This window comes from Macrotis lagotis, chromosome X (genome assembly GCF_037893015.1).
Source record: "Macrotis lagotis isolate mMagLag1 chromosome X, bilby.v1.9.chrom.fasta, whole genome shotgun sequence".
Taxonomy (NCBI): domain Eukaryota; kingdom Metazoa; phylum Chordata; class Mammalia; order Peramelemorphia; family Peramelidae; genus Macrotis; species Macrotis lagotis.
This window is the reverse complement of record NC_133666.1, coordinates 125,785,986-125,806,067: the sequence shown is the minus strand read 5'-3', so window position 1 is coordinate 125,806,067 and position 20,082 is coordinate 125,785,986. Positions and strand designations below refer to the sequence as shown.

At 36.1% G+C, this 20,082-nt stretch overlaps 2 protein-coding genes across 4 annotated transcripts in view; one reads left to right on the top strand and one right to left on the bottom strand.

Moving 5' to 3' along the window:
- The window catches only part of RAC1 (Rac family small GTPase 1), a 47,543-nt gene extending 39,298 nt beyond the window's left edge, over positions 1–8,245 (top strand). For 2 of the 3 annotated variants that reach the window (XM_074201735.1, XM_074201736.1), the window contains exons 4-6: positions 6,301–6,363; positions 7,114–7,273; positions 7,436–8,245. In XM_074201735.1, the coding sequence (XP_074057836.1) occupies positions 6,301–6,363; positions 7,114–7,273; positions 7,436–7,566 (354 nt within the window). In that variant the 3' untranslated portion in view covers positions 7,567–8,245. Of the gene's footprint in view, positions 1–4,335; positions 4,393–6,300; positions 6,364–7,113; positions 7,274–7,435 lie in introns of all 3 variants that reach the window. The other variant, XM_074201738.1, reaches the window with a different exon arrangement.
- A 10,343-nt stretch (positions 8,246–18,588) lies between these two features.
- DAGLB (diacylglycerol lipase beta) overlaps positions 18,589–20,082 on the bottom strand; it is a 41,162-nt gene continuing 39,668 nt past the window's right edge. Inside the window, exon 15 of the mRNA XM_074201734.1 lies at positions 18,589–19,982. Within this exon, the coding sequence (XP_074057835.1) occupies positions 19,784–19,982 (199 nt within the window). The 3' untranslated portion in view covers positions 18,589–19,783. The remainder of the gene's footprint in view (positions 19,983–20,082) is intronic.

The following is a 20,082-nucleotide window of genomic DNA, read 5'->3' as shown; positions in this document are numbered from 1 at the left end:
GCCTTTCTTTTTTTTTGCAAGGCATTGGGGTTAAGTGGCTTGCCCAAAGCCACACAGCTAGGTAATTATTAAGTGTCTGAGACTGGATTTGAATTCGGGTACTGCTGACTCCAGGGTTAGTACTCTATCCACTGTGCCACCTAGACACCCCTTAGGTGCATTTTTTAAATTGTTTTTTGAATTTTACAGTTTTCCTCCCAGTCTCGTTTCTTTCCCCTCAACTCCCCACAGAAGGCAGTCTAATAGTCTTTACATTGTTTCCAAACCTCCATGTACATTGTCTGTGTGAGTGATAGAGAATCCCTCAAGGAAGTGCTCAGAATCACAATTTTGAGACTATCCAGCATCATCAATTTAGCTGCTTTCCATCCATTGATTGAAATTGGATGTGTTGAGAGAGAAATCATATCCTTAAGGGAAAAATATATATATGATTAAAAAATTACATAAGATACTTTTTAAAAAAATAAATTAAAGGCAATAGTCTTTGGTCTTTGTTCAAACTTCACAATTCTTTCTTTGGATACAGATGGTATTCTCCATTGCAAATACCCTAAAATTGTCCGTGATTATTGCACTGATGAAATGAGCAAGTCCATTAAGGTTGATCATCATGCCCATACAATATTTACTTCTAAAAAAATGTTTCTATTCAAAAGGGCTATGAGATTTTTGCTTTATTGGCAAATTTGTAAAAAAATGACAAAATGGGTGTTAGAGGGGCTATGGAAAGATAGGTGACACAGAATGGAGCCATGAGATAAAACTAAAAAATTAACAGGCAGTAGAAGGAGTATTTTTAAGTGGCATTGAAAAGCAAAGAATATTCCAGTTTCAGGACCAGTTTGGACTTTGGAGATGTAAAAGAAGGAATAACAGTACTGGAAAGCAAGGTCAGGTTAGCTTCTTCTGGGTGTAAGTTAGGACTGAGTAAGTTCTAGAAGATAGGAGGGAGAGAAGGAGACAAATAAATGGATGGAAGAAAGGAGATCTCTTTTTTATAGACAGAAATTCCATAGGACCAAGTGGAAGGCATGAGTAGATAAGTAGTAGGGTGGAAAAGGGATGAAGGAGGGCAATTGAGGAATCAAGACAGGATCAGTACATAGAGACTCACTGAGGAGTACCTAGTCTTCTGCTCAGGGAAGAGATGTGGCAATGCAGCCCAGAGAACTGAAGGACCAGCAGGTGGGTTCCACAGTCAGTTGAAGTTGGCGGCTTAAGTGGCCAATTCCAGGCAAAGTGCCTATGGCCCCCCACTCTAGCTAGAGTCTTATCAGAAGAGCAGTGTGAATTCTTGCTCTGCTCTTTACCAGGTTTGTAATTTGGGATGAGTCACTTAACTTGTCCAGGCTTTGCTTTTTTTATAAAATGGGTTCCTTAAGGTTCCTTCTAAATGCTGCAATTCCTAAATGTTGAATTTGAAAGTTGTCATGAGATTCTGTCATTGTAGATGTTGAGCTAGGTCAGGGATTCTTGACCAAGTTTTTTATATTGATAATTATATTTCAAGTTCCTCAGTAACTGCATTTTAATTTATACATTTAAAATATTGTTTTAAGAGGTGCTTAGGCTTCACTAGATGCCACAGGGGTCTACACAAAAATATTGTGATTTTAGCTGAATGTAGTCCTTAGATGACTTCTAGGTTTTTGAATACTTGAGTATCTTTACTACTAGCTCTTTTCCTTGTTGAGTTTTGTACTCAATTTCTATTGTTTTCCATTTTAATCAGATTCTTTCTCAGTGCCCCACATGTATATTCATATTAAATGTTCTGGGTTCAGGAGTATTGTGGGAGGTCAAAGGTCAGTTTAGATAAGACACATGGGACTCTATCCATATAGAGTTTACAATTGAGCATACATCTCTTTCCTTAAAATCTTATGTTTTCTGATCCTATTTGTGTAGCATTTATCTTTCCGCAAAGAATAATCCTTTATTATGTTAAGAAAGATTGAAATAATGTAAGGTTCTGGTTTTAGAAGTAAAAAATGACCTCAATGGGATCCTCTAACATAAGAGTATCTGTTAAGGAGTGGTCTACTCATCTGTTCATTTTAGGGTTGGTTTTTTTTTTTTTGGCTTTTGCAAGAGTTAAGTGCCTAAGTGTCTGAGGCCAGATTTAAACTCAGGTCCTCCTGACTCCAGGGCCAGTGCTCTATCCACTGCACCACCTAGCTGCCCCCCCCATTTTAGTTTTATATAATTTGTTTCCATATTATAATAAAATAAGTCAGTGCTATTGTTCCATCCTGTTTCCTTAAGTCACTTGTCTCAAAAAGACTAATTTCACTTTACTGGCTCAAGATTCCAATGATTTTCAGATCATTCTTTAAGAAGAACTAGGTAAAGTCACTGGTAAAAAGTGTTGAACCATTGACCTAATGTATATGGACTGATATTACTCAGATTATTCACACACACACACACACACACACACACACACACACACTCTCTCTCTCTCTCTCTCTCTCTCTCTCTCTCTCTCTCTCTCTCTCTCGGAATATAACCTTTCAAAATAGACCATATTTTCCCAGTTGCTTAGAGGAATATTGAATCCAGAAAACCTGAATTCAAATGTGACCTTGGATAATAGTCATGTGAACCTGAACAAGTCACTGAATTCTTTGCCTCCATTTCCTCAGTTATAAAGATGGGGGCAATAACAGCACCTGCCTTGTGAGAATATTTGTGAGAAGTGCTTTCAGCAGTGCCTAAGATTGAAAAATAACCAAAAAGAGCATTGTACCATTGGCTACAAAGAATATTTTCACAGCTTTGAAGGCTGAGTATAATTAGCAATAGGAAAATTATTTTCTTTTGTCTGCCTCCCTTTTTAAAGGGATCTTCCAAATGAGTCAGGGTTCTGTAAGGATTCTTGAATAGAAAAAAAGAGCAGAGTTTAGCCAACAGAGGTCAACAGTATTCTTCAAACTTGATCCTACTCCTGGGACAAGAGCACTTATTGTAAGGTAAAAGATTCTCTTTACACGAAAATAACTTGAATCCACTTTAGTAGACATTTGAAAAAGTCTTAGTATTACAGTCTGTTTAGATTTAAGGAGGAGAGCTCATTATAGCTAGGGAAGTTAAGTCTCTATCAGTATTTCTGTTAAAATAAGAGGATGTAGAGCAGACATATGGCATTCTATGATAAAGCCACTCACATCTCTCATTGGGGGCTACATGAGAGTTGTCCTCTGATGGTTGTGTTTCTAACAACCAAGTGTGTTGTACTTAGAAGTACATTTTCATCTCCTACAAATACACCAACCTAAGATATACAGTACTTTTTGAATACACTACTCACAAACTAGATAAAGATGCACGGAAGGCTTGGTAAAATTCTTTAACTTCTCATTAAGTAAGTTGACTTTCTCTGTTTAGTTATTTTCTCCTCCCTGGAGGTGGCCTTCTGATTATTTGTAGCTAAAAAATAGTTTAGCAAATAAAGTTGAATTCATAGTGGGCAAAGTTATTCCTTTCCATTATTGCATTTCTTCTCCCCCCATTAAATTAAAAGCATATTTATTTACTTTATTCAGAATAGTCTGTAAGGGCCAAAGAGTATGGTTAAAGAAGATAAATAAAATCCATATTTAAGTCTGAAAAGTCTTACCCTGGGCCTATCTTAAGACCAGGGTGTGTGCCTGTGAAGGGAGTACTTTGGATATGTTTGGAACAAGTGAGATCACATAAAGTAATGGACAACACTTCAGAGAAGGTCTCCTGCTGGAGCAGATGCAGCTTCCTAACTCCTCTCCTTTGTTTGTTCATCTTCTCAGCCTCTTGCTGTAAGCAGCTGCTAGTGCTGGGGCCAGGAGGAACACCCGAATTCGGAAGGGGGCTTCAGCGTGACCCTGGAAAAGTCACTTACCTTCCTTTGGCCTCAGTTGTCTCAATTTTAAAATGAGGATAATAACAGTACCTACCTTACAGGGGAAGGTCACTAGTGAAGATTAATAAAAAAAATCAAATCACTCTTAAGTTGGGAGGTTCAGATAACTTAGCTTTAGTAGCTAAAGTAGAGTTTTAAAAAATTAGCTTTAGATAAGCATCTACTTTAAATTTTTAGAACCATGTAAAGGAGCTTAGTGAGCATCACCCACTTTATAGATGAAAGAAACTGAGGTTCAGAGATGTTTGAAGTGACTAGCTTAGGGTCACACAGCTCCTAGTGTCAGCCAGACCCTAGGGCCTCCTCACTCAAGGCCCAGTGTTTTATATCAGAGACTTGAGGTCAGGAGAGAAAAGTTCTAAGGAGGAACAACAGGTAAGAAATTTCCTTTAGATTATTATTAAACTTAAACCAAATTCTCATGCTGTTAATAGGTTGGAGGCACCTATGGTAAGGATATAAGCTCCAGGGTGAAAGAGGAACCAATCGCTGTATGTAAAACTTTCCATTTAAGTTTCAAGCTTTATCTCCTCCCTTGTTTCACTTAGGATAGCTTCCTGAGCTTCAAGCCCCTTGAGCGTTTTTTTACTTAATTTATTCGAGGGCTATTGCTTCTTGAAATAAAAAAAAAAGAAACCAGTCTTCTCTATTAAAACTTTCCTTGAGGAATAATCCTTAAAGCATTTGTTGCTTTAATTTCTTCATAATAAAAGGAATTTGAAGAGTTATTGAATAACCTGTACCTCCCTCTCTATTGAGGATTCTAATATGGGTGTGGGGGGAGGGAAGTACAGGGAATGGCAAGTGACTTAAGCAAACTGTGAAACCTCAAGATGGCCCTAGAATTTAAGAATGAAAAGCTTGGAGCATAGCTCATATTAACACATTCTTGCTTTACCCTCTTTTCTCCTCTGGGATCCTGGTCTGGGTGATACATTGGTCTGTTTATGAATGATGTTGTATTAAGAGCTTAAGCCATGCAGGTGTGGGAAACTAACCTAACTTTGCTCTGCTTTGAAATGACACCCAGTCCACCTGAATGCTGAAACATGCTTGGATTCTTTGAGAGCTTGTGCATGCCCTGATTTCTTTTTAATGACTTGCAGAAAATCATAGTTGTATGGGATCTTCCTTTTCCTTTCAGGTACGAGATTTCACTTGGATGGTTTTGAGAATTTCAATGCCTTAATAAGTACATATAGTGGTTTCCTCCCTTTTCATTTAATGCCTACATTGTAGAAGTTACCATTTAAATAGTAAGGTCCTGCCTGTTTTATAAGTAATGAAAATTTTTCTGGCACCATGTTTCTTATGGAATTTGCATTTAAAATGGCTAAGGGTTTGAATTCTTCAAATCCCCATTGATTTTCAAAGAGTTTTGTAATTAAGTGAATAAGATAATGAAGGAAAATCCTATTTTTAGATTTATAACTTTTCCTATGCTTTTCTCTTTTGTTACCTCTGTATTTTATAGGACAAGAAAACGTTACATGATTGCCCAGAAGAATTAGGGCAAAAATCTAAAAACTAAACTTACCCAGCATGCATATGTGGGAGTTTAATATTATTTGTAGAAAGACAGCAAGCTGTATGAACAACTAATAAGTGGACTGAACTTTTAAGAGAAAGACAGATTCCCTAGAACTTTAAATATCAAATTGTACCAAGTGAGGTGCTAGATGGTGCAGTGGATAGAACACTGGCCTTAGAGTCAGGAGTTTGAATCCAGCCTCAGACTCTTGACAACTAATTTATGACCTTGGGCAATTCAGCTTTAACCCTGACTCTCATCCAGAACCATCTCCTGTCGCTTTGATTCATATCTGGCCATTGGATCCAGACCAGATAGTTCTGGAGAAGAAAGTGAGGCTGGTGACTTAGCATAGCTCCCCCTCACTCAAATCCAGTTCATATGCTTGTCCTGGCATCACGTCCCTGATGTTATGGTCCTCTTTAAGAATGAAGGACAAATGTTATTATTAGAACTTTCCCTTGTCCTTCATATTCCTAATTTTGTTTGCTTTCAGAAATGATGGATGTTGAACTTTAGTTTGAAAGGACCTTTGGCTATAAAAGAATCAAATGGCTACTCATTTGGTGATGTTCCAGGTTATGAAAATGGTACACATGAAAAGTAAACTAAGGAGAAGAGGTATTTCCTTTGGGATATATTTGGTTAACTTTGCCTCTCCTAAGATTTGTTCTATCTTTTCCTCTTTTTTAGGTTAATGAGCAGTTTTATAAGATGTACAACGTTCCAGTTTACAAAACTATTTACCAGAATACAAATTAATGGTGCACACTGCACACACAACTTTTGATGGCTTTCTGTGCTATTGAAGAGTTGTTACTAATTGCTAAATCTTTTTTCTAAACCCCTTTTTCTTTTTTTTTAATAGGATGTATTCTTAATTTGCTTTTCCCTTGTGAGTCCTGCATCATTTGAAAATGTTCGTGCAAAGGTAATATTTTAAGATAGTAATTTCGGGAAGAAACATTTTTGAAACTAGTGCTATTATGAGTTATAACATCATTTTTTTAGAAGTCTTTAAGAGGAATGTTGTTTCATCATGAAAGGTTAGCTGTATGACTACAGCCTATAGATTTTGAAAGTTGTAAGACCATTGTCTGCTTAAAGAAATTCCTGTTGAGAGGACCTAGTGGGTTGATAAGATGTCTGTCCTTCCTTCATATTGTAGAAAGAGAAATTTATATTTCCATCCTTAAGAGACTACTGGGTAGATAGGTGTGTGTTCTTCAAAACTTAAGGGGGGTATTTCTTTCCTGGATTATTCCAGTCAATAGCTGACCTAGATGGATTATGTTGAGTGGCAGGTTCCCTTCATCCTAAACCACCCCTTATTTTACTACTGTTAGTCATATTTCACTGACAACCTGATACTGTAGAATCCTTTATTTCACTAAATTTTGGAAGTGTTAAAAAACTAAATCCAATAGCATGCAATGTTTCTGATGTAGGAAAAAATAAGATACATTTTCCTTAAGGAAAAAAAATCCCTGATTTTAAGAGGACATATTTTGCAGATTTTCTTTGTAGTAATTCATTCTTTGAAGCGGGGTGGGGGGGCTGGGTGGTAGTATCGTTAGCATTTGGAAACCTAGCTTCATCAGACTGCTGTGCTAGTTTAATAGCAAAGGAAAATTAAACTGCATAATATAATAGTATTCATTTCTTTTTTTCAATTGTCTAGTGGTATCCTGAAGTGCGACACCATTGTCCTAACACTCCCATAATTTTGGTGGGCACCAAACTTGACCTTAGAGATGATAAAGACACGATTGAGAAACTAAAGGAGAAGAAACTGACTCCAATTACCTACCCACAAGGCTTAGCCATGGCAAAGGAGATTGGTATGAGATCTTAACTGTTCACATTTTCTGACTACTTTGCATAGTTTCATAAACAGGAGGGAGCCTTTAAATGTAGCTGATCATATTTGGAACTTTGAGAAGCTTATCAATATTCATCATATGTCATTCTTTTTGTTGTTAACTTCCTGTGTTTCTTTACAGGTGCTGTAAAGTATCTGGAATGTTCAGCACTCACACAGCGAGGCCTCAAGACAGTGTTTGATGAAGCTATTAGAGCAGTTCTTTGCCCACCCCCTGTCAAGAAGAGGAAGAGAAAATGTCTGCTGTTGTAAATGTTACAGCCCTGCCCTATTCCCCTTTGAACCTTTGTAAACTTTGCTTAAACAGTGGAGCATTCACTCAATGCCAAGTTTTTGTTATAAATTAGTTTCTTTCCATAAAAATCTTACGAACCAATCAATAATTTCAATGGTTTTGTTTAAAAAGTGTTAGTGATTTTTTTCACATTATTATTACAACTAAATCCTTAAAAAGACAAACCTACTTAAAGCCTTATTTTTTGAAAGCCCTGTTCTTGCTCAGATTGTTGCCAAAATATCCACTGAACTAAGTTGCATTGTTGTGCTATGAACACTAAGCACTAAACTGTGTTTTAAAGACTTTTGTCTTTAAGAAGACTGTTTAATTTCTGGTGTAGGAAAATGCAAAAACACTTTCTAACTCATTTTTCAGATATGTAAAACAGTATACAGTATACTTAGTAAAAAATGTTTAATGCATTGAATAATTTATCAACCCATGTTCATTATAACATTGTACTGTATATCAGAATGGATTGTGTATAAAACTATCAATCTTTTGCTTTCACAGTAAAGATTCTTTCAAGAATCAAGCTCTTGCTGTGATTTCAAACAGAAGTCCCATGTGTGTTATTGTTAATGGAGTGTCTCCTCTTGAACAACAATGTTTTGGGATCTGATTTCATCAAGGAATAAAGACAGTATTTTGACATACCCTGGAAACTAGGATTAATTTACACTACATCGTAGAGTGGAAAACTAAATAAATTTTGTCACGGATAAAGTTTAAAAAGCAGAACAATTAATGAACATCTGTCAAATGCAGTAGATAAGAAAGGTTGATGTTCTAGGTTAAGTGTTTTGTTTCTAAGCTTTTCCTTTTTCTTCTTTCTTCCCCCAAGTAGGGCATTCATTCTTCTGAACTTATCATTCAGTTATGAACTTAGTAAATGCTATTTTCATCAACCCCTTTCTTACTGAGCAATATTATTCTACTTGTATTTTAAAATCTTTCTGATTATGTATTAGAACTTTGCATTTTTGTAGTTTAGAAAAAGCGCATTCTTTTCATGTTAACTTTGTTCATACTACTTAATTACCTGCTTTCTTTTAGTCTTCTAGTGACTAGGTGTAAAAATCATGTGATGCAGCTTTAAAAAAACCTTTTTTTTTAAATATACTTTAGCTATTAAAATATGAACCTTCTTAAACATCACTGTATTGCCAGGTTACCAACACTGTAACACTACTAATGTTGACCCTGTTCTTGACCTCACTTACATGTACACATGCTTTCTATTGCTTTTCCTAGTAACGTGACCTCGGGCCTGTGAGGTTCTGTCAGCTTAGTGCTAATGCTAACAATGTTCTATACATCCTAAACACTGGCAAGAATACACAATATTGAACTACAACCTTTCAACCACTAGAACAAAATTTTAAAGATGCAGAAGTTGCAAAATTGTGGAGTGTTTTTACATTGATCTTTTGCTAATGCAATTAGCAGTATGTTTTTGCATGTATGACTTAATAAATCCTTGAATCACGTTACTGGTTAATGCTTGCATTTTTGAGAATTTTGTGAATGGTCTTTAATAAATGTTCTTATTTGCCATTCTTTTGATAATTGTTTTGGGGTTAAAATTTCTGGAAATATCACCACTGGTTTTCTGTTGCTTACTGTAAAACAGCTAGTGTTTTCATATGCATCATCTCACTTAACCATTTCATGGAGTAGGCAATAAATATTATCCCTGCTTTACAAATGGGAACACTCAAGGTTCAAGTCCTAGGATTTCATTCAAAATCCAATCCTTTAGTACATTTATAGTATAATACATGTAATAGACTAAAGTTAAAATGATTTTTTAAAACTAGTTTTTTTCAGAAGTGTGCCAGCTATCACATCTAATACAGTGAATACCAATTCTGTAGTCACATTTTCTTAAAAATACTTGCAAAGAACCAGACTTCTGGTTTTTAAGATTGTGGTTTGTTAAGATTAGTCTGCATGTTGAAGCTATAGATTGGTTAACAGCAGTTAAGGGAAAAGAGTTTGGGAAGTTGTATTGTGCTTTTGTTTCAAAAAGTATTTTGACAAGTATTTACATTCTGTGCACATACACATCCAACAACTAGTCTTAGAATCCTCACCACAAGAAATACTTGTTTGCTTTAAAGGCAGAAGCCCCTATTTAAGCGGCTAACCTTGAGAATTTTAAGTGTAGCAAAGACAAGAAGTGTCTGAAGTTCTTTTTTGCATTACAGACTCAGCCCAAGTTCTAGCATTTTCATAAACTAGTCAAGTGGCAAAGACAGTTGGAATATATTCTTGACTTCAAAACCAATACTCTTTCCACTGTACATACCACCTGGAGACTTTTATAAATTCTGAAAGTGAATATATATATTCAAGATGAACAGCATAAAACTGGGAGCCAAGTGACTTGTTTTTCCAGCCTTTCTCCCCCCCCCCCCCTTACACAAGGAAATCAGAAAACGTTTGAAATAGATAATGAATTCCTAGCAACGTAAGATAACTTAAGAATTCTGGGGAAAGAGCAAGATAAGCAAAGCTTATGTGATAGGCATTTTTAATTTTTTTTTTAAGATTTTTTCAAGGCAACGGGGTTAAGTAGCTTGCCCAAGGCCACGGGACTAGGTAATTATTAAGTGTCTGAGACTGGATTTGAACCCAGGTACTCCTAACTCCAGGGCTGGTGCTTTATCCACTGTGCCACCTGGCTGCCCCCTAGGCATTTCTTTATAGTGTCATTTGTAACTGCTGTTCATACCCTGCCAGACCTTCACCATGGGTTGTCAAATCACCAAAACTTGAGCTGAACACTTAAAACAGTGCCAACTTGGCTCTCTACAGAAAGTTATATTTCTAATGTTCTGTTCTTTACTGTATCATTTTCATGTCTGTAATTTCCCTAATACTTATTTCCCAAAGTACAATCAAGCAATAAATGAGCCTGTTAGCTAGGTATGTATGAAAATGCATACTTCATCCTTCAATTGTATATCATGCTGTTGCATTACAGGAGAAAGCGTGTATCAGTAATCTCGAGTCATGATTAGCACTGCATTAGAGTCCTGAAGTCTTGACAATGACTTGTTCTACTTGGTTAGTTTTGTATCAGTCCATACAAGCTTATCAAATTTCTAATAATTCATGTTTTTTTATGAATCAGTGATATTTCCATTATTCAAATACCATTATTTGTTCATCCACTGTCCAATAGGTTTCCTTATAGCTCTTTACTACTCTAAATATTTTTGCTCAAATGGAACCTCCTCTCTATTTTCTGACCCTTCTTGGCACATAGGCCTTATGTTTTCTAATACGGATAGACAAGGTCTTGCCTGTTGTCTCACATCCACTCTTAGCATTTGCTTTCTCTGGACCCTCTGACCATTTCTCTATCATATAAATCTCTTTATCTACTGAACCCTTTCTGCCTGTTAGGGTTTCTTTTGCCCTTGAAGCTTCTTAAGCCTGCTAGTCTCCCCCTCAATTGCTAGATCCAATGTGGTTTTGTGATTTTTGTCCTTTTTTAATCAATACTGTTCACCACTACTGGCCTCCAACTCCTGAATTATTCCTTAAGGCAAAGACGGTAAATCTTTTTTTCTGCTAAGGTCCATTTGGATATTTGTATCATTTATGAGCTATATTTGGTCAAACAATTCTCCTGAAAAGCTGCTGTTTATGGAATTTCAAGTCCCACCTGCAGTTTCATTGGCAGTGCCACACCATTATGAGAGATGAAAAATATTGGAAATGTTTTAAATTTGTTTTAAATTTATCCTATCAGGAAAACAACAAACGTGAAGTAGAGAGGATTATTATAAGGAGATTTATTTATTTAGATTTTTTAAGGCAATGGGGTTAAGTGGCTTGCCCAAGGCCACACAGCTAGGTAATTATATCAAGTGTTTGAGGTCAGATTTGAATTCAGGTACTCCTGACTCCAAGTGCTCTATCCTCTGTGCCACCTAGCTGCCCCTGGAGATTGGTATCCAAGAAGTTTTAAACCTTCCTGATTTAGGCCTTATTCTGAAATCAAATGTATGAATTCAGAAGCCTAATTATAGTTGACCTTCATTTTCCTTAAGTAGACTCAATTGTACTCTCATTTGGACCAGCCAAATTCATTGCGACTGAAAAACAGGCACTTAAATGGAATAGTTGATTACATCTTACTCTGCTCCCTTAATTTTATAATTAATGAAGTAGATTCTCTGCAAGGTTTTTTTGTTTGAAAACTCAGCAAAAGCAAGTTTTGTATTGAAATTCTTTGCTTCTTAGATTTGTGGTTTTTATAAATAGTTTTTGGTAAGTAATACTTAAGCATAACTTAAGGGCAGGCAAACATCATTAGTAGCATGATGAGGCCAAGCTCACTTTGATTCCCTTTTTACCTTTGTTAAGTTTAAGATAATACTCCCTTCCACATAAATGCCTTGAATCTCAAAGCCACTACTAAAAAAACAACTTGACTATATACCTTCCTTTGGGTCAGTAAGTATATGAAAGCCCAGCATTACTGTTAGAAAGGAATAAATCTGAAATTTAGCGTGGGAAAAATGCATTGGTCAAGGGGTTAATGCTCCTGTATACTGTCTAGCTGCCCATCTTTCAGTCAACTTTCATCTCCTACCACCTAAGAATCTAGGTGGTTTCCATGATTTCCAACAGCCCTGGAATCAGGAGGACTTGAATTCAAATGTGGCCTTCTCACTTACTTGTATGACTTTAGTCAAGTCACTTAACACCATTGTTTACAAAACAAACAAAAAACAAATTCCAAGTCTGGGGGCAAATTAATCTATCTGGGCCCGTTTTCTCATCTACAATGAAGGGACTTTAGTTCATTTAAACTTCTAGTTTTACGATCAATATATACATATATTTTATATATATGTGTATGTATATATATGTATATATATGTATATGTGTGTGTATATATATAGAGATAGATAGATAGATAGATAGCACATTTCTTCCCAACTGACACTGGAAAACATCTTAATTCAACCTGGATTCATAACTTTGGCATGATGATTTCCTTCTCCCGGGTTTCCATATCTAATTATAGTATTTCATTTTAAAGGGACTTAAAAGGTCAGCAAATCCAATCTGTCCTTATCCTAGAATCCTACCTACATAACAACATCAACAAATGGTCATATTGCCTTCATTTGAGGCCCTCCAGGAAATGATTTTACAAATAATTCCACTTTTAGATGGTTTTAATTGTAAGTTTTTCTATCAACTTAAAATCTGTCTCACATTTTCCACCCATTATTCATTACTGTTATATCTGCCCTATTATCTAGATTTAAATATACTCTAGTTTGGCAATTAAAATCTCACAAACTACTTTTCCTGACTTCCTTTCACTTGACTTCCAGACCAACTGGCCTTTGCTTATGTTATCCTCATTCCTGGCTTGCATCTTCCCCTCATTTCCACCTTCCAGAATTTCTTCCTTTTCTTCAAAGTTCAGCTCAAATACTACCTCCTATGGGAATCCTTTGCTACCATACCCCTCTGCTAGTGTGTCCCCATAAAAAACTAATTTTGTATGTATCATAATTGTATGTACCTTTTGATTATCCTGATTAATATTAAACTTTTTGAGGGCAGATTAAAAAATGGTTTATCTTTGGGTTCCAGCACAGTGCTTGTTGACTGTCAAGGCCTAGTAGAGTAAGTCTTCAAAATCTTGAAAATAGCAATCAAAATCCCCATCTATGATTTTTTAGGTCAAATATCCTTACTTTCTTCAAAAGACCCTTTACACAACATGGTCTCAGACTCTTCATCATTCTGGTTGGCTTCCTTTGGATTCTTCCTTCACAATCTCACATCATTTAGGCTCTACTTTAAGTCATAGAGTTATCTAAAACAATATTCTAGTTAACTCTGATAGTCTTCCAATCTCTAGTAGTTCCATATCCATACAGCTGCAAAGGTAACCTTTTTTAAAAATTTTATTTTATTTTTTAAAATTTATTTAAGGCAATGGGCTTTGAGTGACTTGTTCAAAGTCACACAGCTAGGCAATTATTATTAAGTCTCCAGGGCAGTGCCCCCTGCAAAGATAATCTTAAAACCAGACCTGATCATGCTACTTAAAAATGTATAAAAATCCCCAAGGGCTTCCAGAATAAAATAGAAACTCCTCAGCCTTCATATTAAGCTATCTGGTTCCAACCTGCCTTTTTAAATTAACTTCACCTCTACATTCCAAATGAAGACTTATAACTGCTCCCTAAAAGCATGCTATCTCTTCTCTGTGCCTTCCCCCAGGTTATTTATCAACCAGAATTTGCTCTTAACTCCTCTCAGAAGCCTTATTTTCCTATAAGATTGAGCCAATTGCCTCCCTTAAGTAAGTTTTGCCTGATGTTTAAATCCTGTTTTCTAATCACCTTTTACTTATCAACATATATAATTCATCTTTCAATATAATGCAAACTCCCCAAAATGGTTGCTTTCATTTTTATCTCCCAGTGGCTTGAACTGAATTAACTCACTCCAGGGCAAATAATATGTGGCATTTTAATAAAGTAATTTGTGCAACAGGGTTTGTCTTCACATAGAAGAGTCACAATATCTCCAATATATTCCTAGGGCTGCCTTTTAACTCACATTATTTCTAGTGCATGACTGTCACATGAAAAGGTAACTTAAACTGATACATTATTAAGCTTTTAACTTGGAAACATTTTTTTTTTAGGTTTTTTGCAAGGCAAATGGGGTTAAGTGGCTTGCCCAAGGCCACACAGCCAGGTAATTATTAAGTGTCTGAGACCACATTTGAACCCAGGTACTCCTGACTCCAGGGCCGGTGCTTTGTCCACTGCGCCACCTAGCCGCCCCACTTGGAAACATTTTAATAAACTACAGGAAATGGTTGTTATAACAGAAAATGCAAGAAATAGCATTTGAGCAAATTTTATTTTTCAAGTTATTTTTTATTATTTTTTTTGATGTTTATTTTTAGGTCTTTTGCAAGGCAATGGGGTTAAGTGGCTTGCCCAAGGCCACACAGCTAGGCAAATTATTAAGTGTCTGAGGGCGGATTTGAACTTAGGTACTCCTGGCTCCAGGATTGGTGCTCTATTCACTATGCCACCTAGCCACCCCTATTTTTCAATTTTTAAAAAGTTTTGGTCCATGGCCTAATTTCTAACATAGCCTAGAGCATAAGGATTCAGGCCAAAATAAAACTAGTTAAACTGATCTTTTAAAAAAAAGACTTGGGGCAGCTAAGGTAGCGCAGTGGAGAGAGCATCAGCCCTGGAGTAAGGACATGAGTTCAATTCCAACCTCAGACACTTAATAATTACCTAGCTGTGTGGCCTTGGGCAAGCCACTTAAGCCCACTGCTTGCAAAAACCTTAAAAAAGATTTTGACCTTTCATATTTGTTCATCAAAATTATAAAATGGGTCTGGCTTATTTACCTATTAGTTAACATAAAACCAAAACACTGATTGGCAAAAAGTGATTTTTACCATCACTGTCTTCTGCTGTAATAGGACTAACATTGTCAGACTGGATAGACTGTTGGGCTTGATATCAGAAAGGGTCTGGGTTCAAATTCAGACTAATGCCTAAGTGTATGATCCTAGGCATATATCACTTCTTTGAATCTCAGTTTTCTCACAAAACACAGACATTACTACTTGCATTATTAACTTCACAAGGTACTGTCAGTAATGTTCTCTGTAAACCATTTAGAGCTATATTTAGAACATGGTCTATTATGAAAAACAACAACGGCTTGCATTTGATTGCAGAAAACCAATGAAGTGGCACCTGCTTATATAACCCTTTCTCCAAAATATTCAATTCAGAAGCAGGCACATGCCTTCCTATCCCAGAAGAATATTCCTGTACAATGAAAACTTCACTTAATGTCTAGCACAACCTAAACTCTTATGTTAGAATAAAAATAGCTAGACAGTAATGCATATAGATATATATTTCTAAAAAGACGCAGAAGGGAATTTATCAGGAAATCAATGGATACATGAATGCTATCATCCTCCCCCCAACAAAAAAAAATTGTTTACTCAAACAAGGAGTAAATGTGGGGGCTCCCTTTCAGCTAAGGAGATCATTTCTAGCAGATGAGTGTCACTACCAGCAAGGAAATTCCCACTACCAATACAAATCAGTAACTTCTGCAGTTTATAGACTGGTCTTGAAGAGCTGAATGGAAACTAAGAGTTTGCCATACCAGTCATTCCATACTGTTTTCCTCACTCAGATCTGACATCTATCAACTATGACTCAATACCTCTCAATTCGAGTACAGGGTGTTCCAAGTCTTTGTGTAGTTTTAAGCTTTAGGTTTTAATAGCCTAAAACTAGACTTTTTTTGGAACATCTTATTTAAAATAGATTATCAAAAGCAAGGAAGATATAGTCTCACTCTACTGTCAGACTATATCTGTATGCCACATTTTAAGGAGGCATTGATAGGCTAAGGATTTAAAATCATGTCTATAACTCTTTTTTTGCAGATGAAATAGGGCTAGAGATGTTAGGATTTGTCCAAGGGATATCCAGGTAGTTCCCACTAGTATCCAAAACCTAACAAAACCAGGTCTAGAATCTAAGCACCCCTTGTATTTAAGAATCTAAAGGATTCCAGAGTTACACAAGACCAATAGGTATGGTATGTTAGTAGGAGGCAGATCTCTAAGAACTAGAGCAATTCAAAATTGGAGTAAGTGACCATATCAGGGAATCAGCTTTGTATTACTAAGAAATGTTCCAACTGTAACTACTTTATGTAAGGTAAAGAAAATTCATTCATCATGCAGACAACTGTTAAGGTCCACTTTAACTCTAGAATTCTATGAATTAGGATCTAAAGTTTTTGTGAAATCAAGCACTTGATGTCTTAACAAATTCCCAAAATGAAGAAACATGATTTGTTTTTCATTCTTTCTTAACAGTTAAGCAGTCAACCCATCCTCCAAGATTTTTTTGCTTAACACCAATAACTTACCAATTAATACCACCCCATTCCCAAAGTATCTTCCTACCAAAAAAGTTTAAGCAAAACCATCTTAGCATCAGTTTGACTGATGGGCCATGTCATTTTTAATTTTTACAGGATATCATTAACAGAAAGTGTGGGTACTTTAACTTAAGTAATTTAGAATATGGAGAAAAAGTGATCATTAGGCTTTTGCTAGGCAAACTACAATAAGACAATCTTTTGAATAGCTGTTAGGAAGTTTTTTTGGTTTGTTTTGGGTTTTGTTTTTTCAAGGCAATGGGGTTAAGTGGCTTGCCCAAGGCCACACAGCTAGGTAATTATTAAGTGTCTGAGGCTGGATTTGATCTCAGGTACTCCTGACTCCAAGGCCAGTGCTCTATCCACTGCATCACCTTACCACCCCATATTAGGAAGTTTTTAAACATTTTGCTTAGTCAAGAAACAATGGAAATAAATTATAAAGAGAAATTTAGGCTTCTTTCTACACTTCGTAATCTCATTTGTTTCCTATGAGCTCAATTATCACTTCTCTGTGGATGACTCCCAGTTTGATCTACATATTTAGCCATCTTTCCACCTCTCCACATCATGGATTGCCTAATGAGCATTTCAAGACGGCTGACACTTCAACCTATGTCCAAGACTGTCCTCATTCTACTTCTCCACTTGGAAACTCAGCCCCATTCCCCCACAATGTCATTAACTCCACGTTCACCTCCACAAACTCAATCATTTGCCAAATGTCATTTCTACTTCCAGTTTCTCACATCTGACCCCTTTACTACTCAGAGTCACCATCTCTTTGGCTTAGGTCCTCAACACCTATTTCCTAGATATTTCCTATAGCTTGATTAGTCTTATAAATCTCTCCCTATTGCAATCCATTCTCTACAAAGCTGTCCAAGTGATTTTTTTTTAATTACAGTTCTCCCTACTCAAATTCTAGTGGCTCCAAGTGGATAAAATAAACTCTTCTATTGGCATTTAAAATCCTTCATAACCTGGTCCCAACCTTGGTTTATCCATCCTCATGATGTGTTATTCTCCTTCCTGAGATAGTCAAACTCAAATAAGGAACAAAAGGGGACACTAAACCATATATAACAATCCCTAATAAACACATATTGACTTGTATTTTTTTAGTTAAATATTTCACAATTACTTTTTAATGTAGTTCCGGTCACCCTCCAGGGTACTGAGGATCCATGTGTATCATATGCCATCATGACTTCCTCAATGATCTTCACACACTATTTGCCTTCTATTTTTGCAAATTCTTGATTCCATGCCTTACTTCCATACCTGCCTTACTCATCTCCTGAAATCTGTTTGCTTTAAGCCTCAGCTCAAGCACTACCTTCTACATGAAGCCTCCAGGATCTCTTCCTCACAAATCTACCTCCCATTCATTTTTTATATATTCTGCACATATTAATAAAAGTGTGTGTTTCCCCCATTAAAACGTAAATTCCTTGAGGACATGACTTCTTTCATTTGTTTTTTCATCTTCTGTGCTTCGCAGTGTCTGACACAAAGTAGGTGTTTAATAAGAACTTGTTGATTTATATCAGGAGAACTTCCAATAGTTTGTTCTATCCAAAAATTAAATGTTTCAAAAAGTAACTAGTTCCTCCTTATTTTAATGCCTTCAAGCATAGATGCTTTTCCATTTCTTAATGGAAATTTCCTTTTTGGTAGGAGTTGTACTAGATGGTCATTAATCTCCCTTTTAATACTAAAACTCTGTGATTCTCATGAAGGAAATGTGGATGCACTTAAGTTAACCCTACTACCTATACAATAAACCCAATATTAAAAACACCACCTTTAAAAGTAAACAAATCATAAAGAGCAAAAATTTTACTTCAGGATCAAGCAGCAGAAGGAAGGGTAGAGATTATAAATAAACCACAATGACAACACTGTCGTTCTGGAACACTCCAAATGTTGATGAAATGTTCTCTTACTAAATCTAAAGCCTCTACCCCATTCCTAGTCTGCTTCTGAAGATATTATCATAGTCACAAAATTCTTAAAATTTTATTTCTATTTACAATTGCACAGTGAAAACACATGCAAAACATGATTGCTTTTTGATCACAGAGTAAAACATTAGTTCCAACTTCTTGGAAACAAATTCCATAGGAAAAGTGCCTCATTATGTGAGTTCTGTAGTAATGTGTGGAAGTGCTTTGTTTTTTATGGGTCTCTGAAGGAGGAGAAGGAAGATCGGCTAACTACAAAGAAGTTTTAAGTGAAGAAAGATTTAGAAATTCAGTACTGGGGGGAGGAGGCCCTAAAAGTGAAAAGCAACTGTGGAACAATGTAGAAAAGTTCCCATAAAAAGATAGCTGAGGTCAGAAAATGCACCTTGAGAGACTAGGACTCCATCCTTTCCTGTTCTTCCACAGCTTAGGGTGGAAGTTCACCTCAGTAGAAATCTGTGGCAAGAGGACCTACAAAAAGGGTTCTCAGCAAGAATTTTCTACATATTTATCTAAGGGGCTACTGACAATATTTTGCCTCACTTCTCCCTGAGGATAAGCTTTTAATTGCATCTTTTAACATTCCTTTGGAAATTTTTTTTTGTCCTTTCATGACTGAATATATTTAGATTTGACTGAGTTAGGAGAATCCATGATTAAAAATGTATTGCATATTTGGAATCCTGGGAAGAAAGGATCAAAGAAATTTAAATTTCTGAGACAGTTACAGGCTTTGCTAGTGAAGGGGTTGAATCTGAGGTAATTAATTCCTGCAGATAAATTTCAAGACTTAAGAATGGCTGTTAGATATGATAATAAGGATACCAACCTCTACTACTTGCTCTAAATTTCAGTCGTGATTATAATAAACCCTTTCCAAGATGGTTGTTGGAGAGAAGCAATTTATTCCATGGCTGGCAGATAAAGTGGCAACATCCTTCTTTAAGTCTCCGAAAATAGGTTTCTGCAGGCTCTTCTGAGATTTCTTTCAAATCTGGAGGTGCTTAGTTTCTATCTTACTCCCAGTGCTTTCTCCTCTTATACCTGATTTTGTTAAAAATACCATTAAGGTTCACTCTACTTGTCATCCTTCTTCATAGAATAGTTTGAAAATGCCAATAACTAGTCACTTTCAAATGACCCAATCTCTAATTTCTTCATAAGTTATTCACATGTAAATAAGTCAGGTATCTCTTAGAGTATCCAAAATACTGTTGCTTTCCAGTAGCTATGATTATGCTACATTAGTATTAAAATCTCCTTCTGATGGACAAGAAATACAAGTTGCTCTCTCAGAGACTACACTATTCAAAGCTCTAATGAGGATGTCTGGCATGTGGTCTGTTAACATTTTGGGACCTATAAGAATTTTGTTGAATTCTGCTTCAGTTGCCCACTTTGCCCTATATATGGAAGGAGAACAGCAGCAAGACCTGAAAATAAGAAAAATAAAATAAGCTTTCAAATACACTTTGTTTGGAGCTAACCTCAAAACAGAAACAAAACTTGAGAACCTGGCCCTTTTTCAGGAGA